The 4,064-nt window shown below is 38.4% G+C and overlaps 1 protein-coding gene across 1 annotated transcript; it reads left to right on the top strand.

Annotated features, from left to right (window-relative positions):
* Positions 1–1,162: 1,162 nt before the first annotated feature.
* Positions 1,163–3,268, top strand: LOC113475837. The gene is made up of 2 exons (XM_026840936.1): positions 1,163–1,749; positions 2,177–3,268. The coding sequence occupies exons 1-2, from the start codon at positions 1,309–1,311 to the stop codon at positions 3,206–3,208; spliced, it is 1,473 nt and encodes a 490-aa protein (XP_026696737.1). The 5' UTR covers positions 1,163–1,308; the 3' UTR covers positions 3,209–3,268.
* The last annotated feature ends 796 nt before the right edge of the window (positions 3,269–4,064 follow it).

Genomic DNA, 4,064 nt, shown 5'->3' with positions numbered 1-4,064 from the left:
AGTGTCTTGCTCAAGGACACACAAGCCAACAATGGTAGCAGCGACGATCCTTGAACCCATTACCTCTGGGTTACAGGCAGGCGCGCTATATCCACTTCGCCACGGCGTCGTGTTCAATTATTTAGTACGCCTTGCGCACATTAAGGTACAAACGGCTATTGTTTCGCCTTTATTTTGCATTAGTGTGGTTATCTTCATGGTATTCAAAAGCAAGAAAAGAATTAAGTACAACATATAGTAATGTTGGGTAAGATGAGATACTGATAGCATCTTATAAATCCACATTTTCTTATGGTGCTTTTAACAAATTAAAGTGGTGAGAGAACGGTTATATAATTCTCCAATTATTGCTTGTTTTACTACCAAATAGGGCGATCAAAAATGAAAACATGTCCCATCTTATACTGTATAGTAGGGTGAGGGAAGACGGGACACCTTAAACACATAAAATCGTGTTTTAAACAATTACCAACGGTCTATGAAAGTCGTGAGGATCGGTTTCTTTGTTTACTACCAAATGGGACAAGAAAGCAGAATGAAAGGGTGTCCCATCTCCCCCTACCCTACTATACATACACATATCATATACATACTTCAGTATAGAATCCGTACCCGCAATGAAATACTGCGTCAACAATATACAGACAGAAAACAAATAAGACGTCATTGAGAAATGGACAGAAAGTTTCAGACCGATCACATCCTGTTTCCTTGTAAATTATACTAAATTATACAAGAACGTTCCGACTAACCAATGCTGAAACTATCTGTATGTATAGTAGGGTGGGAGAAGATGGGACACTTTGTCAGGCGAGACTTTTTTAATTTTCTTTTTACGGACCTCCATTTAATAATAATCAGAAAAATAATGTTATGCAGTATTATTCGACAGTAATATCACGACTTTATAAATATAGCGCGTTAAAGTCGATTACTGTTTTTAAATATTAAACAAATAAGTTGAATAGAAACAGTATTTTTTGAACAGGTAAAAAAATACGAAAGAGTAAGGTGCGAATTTTTAATGCTCGCTAAAGTATAGTAAAACCGATAAAATTGTGTATAGTTTGCGAATGTGAACGATTAAACTAGTTTCATAGATTCATAACAAAAACTTTTTTCGTACAGTTTGATTTTGTCTCATAAAACTATAGTTTTAGTTTTGTGAGAAAGGCTAAGATATAAACATGAGGAAAAGAGACAGGGGTCAATATGACTTTAATTTGAGATAAAAACAACAAAAAATATTTGGGATAAAATCAACAAAGATGAAAAGCCTAAAATTATAAATTTAATTGATATAACACAATGTCCACTGAAGCACCTAACAACGTCACGATACCGGAAACAGCTTACGCCCTTCCCTATCACACCTGGATGACGTATGAAGTATTCTCTGTACTTCTGTCTGTAATTGCGACGTACATCCTTGCAAGTCTGTTGGCATACAGCGTGAAACAAAACATTGACTTTTTCAAGCGAAGACACTTATCGACACGGAGTACCAAAACTGAGAGAGATGTTTCGGGAGGACACAGTTCGGCAAGCGTTGAAAGAGGGCAGTCCGTGTCTTCGAACCGGGAAAAGGGAAAACGCAGACGAATAGACGGAACTGCTGGTAAATCCGCAAGACCCCTGCGAGTTCTTTGTATATTCGCAGCGTTTTTCGCTGTGGTACGCATGGCAGCTGACCAGTTGGAACTTGGTACTTATCACAGCGGAGTTCGAGTGAACTGTAAAGTGTATCAGGTAAACGAATATTCATAAGCTATATATGTATATATAATCAATATACCACAGTCGTGTGTTTTAACGTTTAACTTGTAGGTCTCACGGCAAGATAAAAACGTATCTGTTGTAATGTATATAATATTTTTGCTGCAAAACAACTAAAGTATTGCAGTCTTTAGCGTTACTGTGAGTCTGGGGGGAGATGGGACACCTTTAGCACACAATATCCAAATATCCTGATTCCGGATCGTATTTTAAACAATTACCAACGGTCTACGAAAGTCGTGAGGATACGGTTTTACAACTTTTTAAATGTTATTTTTGGTAGGAGAAAATAGAATGAATAGGTGTCCCACCTCCTCCACCCCTACCATAACTCGTTTTTTTTTTTTTTTCTGCTAACACGAACTGAAAATATCGTTTCAAATACAATCATTAATTCTAGGTAGTGGTTGTGATAACGTACTCGCTGTGCGCAACTTGCATTTACTCCGCTCTGTGGTTTCGTCTTCATGTCTTCCTCAATCATCCTGTGATACATTTAAGAACGAAAAAGATCGGCGTCGTTATGTGGATAAGCTTAGCTACTATCATCTGTTCCTCCCTGCTTAATACTCTGATCTTCAGCCTTGCTACCACAGCGGTCGACTCGCCAGAAGGCTGTAAATTAGGCGTAACTGCACCTATACCTTCAGATATAAGATATGTCATTCTTGCCTTTACGTCAGTTGGGTCTCAGCTGCTACTGTTAGCCTTGTTCCTGTACCCATTGTTGAAACATAGGTCTACGATGGTGAAGAGTGAACCAAAAGCTGTTCGGTACACAGTTAACCCGCCCACGTCCCCACCTTTGTCCCCTCGATTCCCAACCGAGCGCGGGCAAGTCAAGTTTCCGAAATCACTGAGAATAACAATGCAGAAAGGCCATGCACATGATCAGACTGGACCAGCATCGTCGGCTCTAAAATACGACTCCGATAGCGACATGGACAGCGTGAAAAACGTACAAACGGACGCCGCGAATCGGTATCGGAGTTTTCGACAAAAAAAGCAAATCAACCGCCAGCGTCATCTGGTTAACATTATGTGGCGAGTTCTTGCCACAGCGAGCGTATGTGTTATATCAGATGTCGTAACTGCAGTTGTGTCAATCGCATTTTCAGGCCACCCTAGAATCGTACCGAATCTTATATACAATTTGAACCTGCTGGTCAACCTATGCAGCGTCTTATTTTCTTTCGGCGATTGGAAGGACAGACTTTTTCCCCTGTGCGCAAATTGTTGGAAGGAACAAGAAAAAAGACAAATGACGTCCAGTACCAGCGCCTACAGTGGTCCAAGGTCCCCAGCAGCTTTCCCGAACAATAAAAACATTGCTCCGTACATGGACTCGTCATCAGCTGCATGCAACTCCAGAGGATTGCCCATATCCGAGGACGGAGAAGAAAAAAGCGATTCTGTGTTTGATCATGCATAAAATGGAACTATATAATTTACCAATCAAAACTGAAGTTATAAAATACTCTGTTAAAAAAAAAGAAAAAAACAGTTTTTAAAAAAGAAATTATACATTTGTTATACCGACACTGTGAGTATCTAATGTATTATTCCTGTTTCTTCATTAAATTTATAGTATACGGTGGCGGAATACAGGTCACCTTTAGCACTTAATATTTAAATATCCTGATCATGTTACAAACAACTAACAACGGTCTATTGGGGCCGTGAGGATACGTTTTTTTCTTTGAATGTTCTTTGTTTACTACCAAATGAAATAAAACGAAAAGGTGTCCCATCTTTCCCCCCCCCCTATACTATTTATTTTTTTAATGCTTAAAAAACTTCGGACTTAACTTTTTGTTTAGCCGAGTTTGGGTTCAAAAAGACACTTTTCCTTTAAAAAAAAATATGATCCACAATTTTTCAGATTATTTTTTGCGCAGTGTCTGTTTTGGGAAACTATTTATGATTTGTAAGCGCGACACTGTATTACACATTTGTACTATTAATCTTGGAATAATTATATCAACGACATTGGCCCTATTTGAAAATATACTCAGAAATTAAACTTCTTTAAAAATCGTTTAAAGTGACAATAAATCACACTTATTGCGCAACCTCTGAGGTATAAGGCCTTTAAGTTTGTTGTAATAGCTAAAACCAAAATAAACAAATCACCCACGCATCACAAGACGTAGATGCATTGGAGCTTTTACACAGTCAGTGCTGCAGACTATACAAAGCATTTGCTATGCGTGGGCGGTGTACAATAAATAACATTCAACACTTAACAAAAGTTATTTGACACCGCGTGATTTATAACGCCAATCGAT

Source organism: Ciona intestinalis, chromosome 1 (genome assembly GCF_000224145.3).
Source record: "Ciona intestinalis chromosome 1, KH, whole genome shotgun sequence".
In the NCBI taxonomy this organism is placed as follows: Eukaryota; Metazoa; Chordata; class Ascidiacea; order Phlebobranchia; family Cionidae; genus Ciona; species Ciona intestinalis.
The sequence above is the reverse complement of the archived record's forward strand: the minus strand, read 5'-3'. Positions and strand labels throughout refer to the sequence as shown.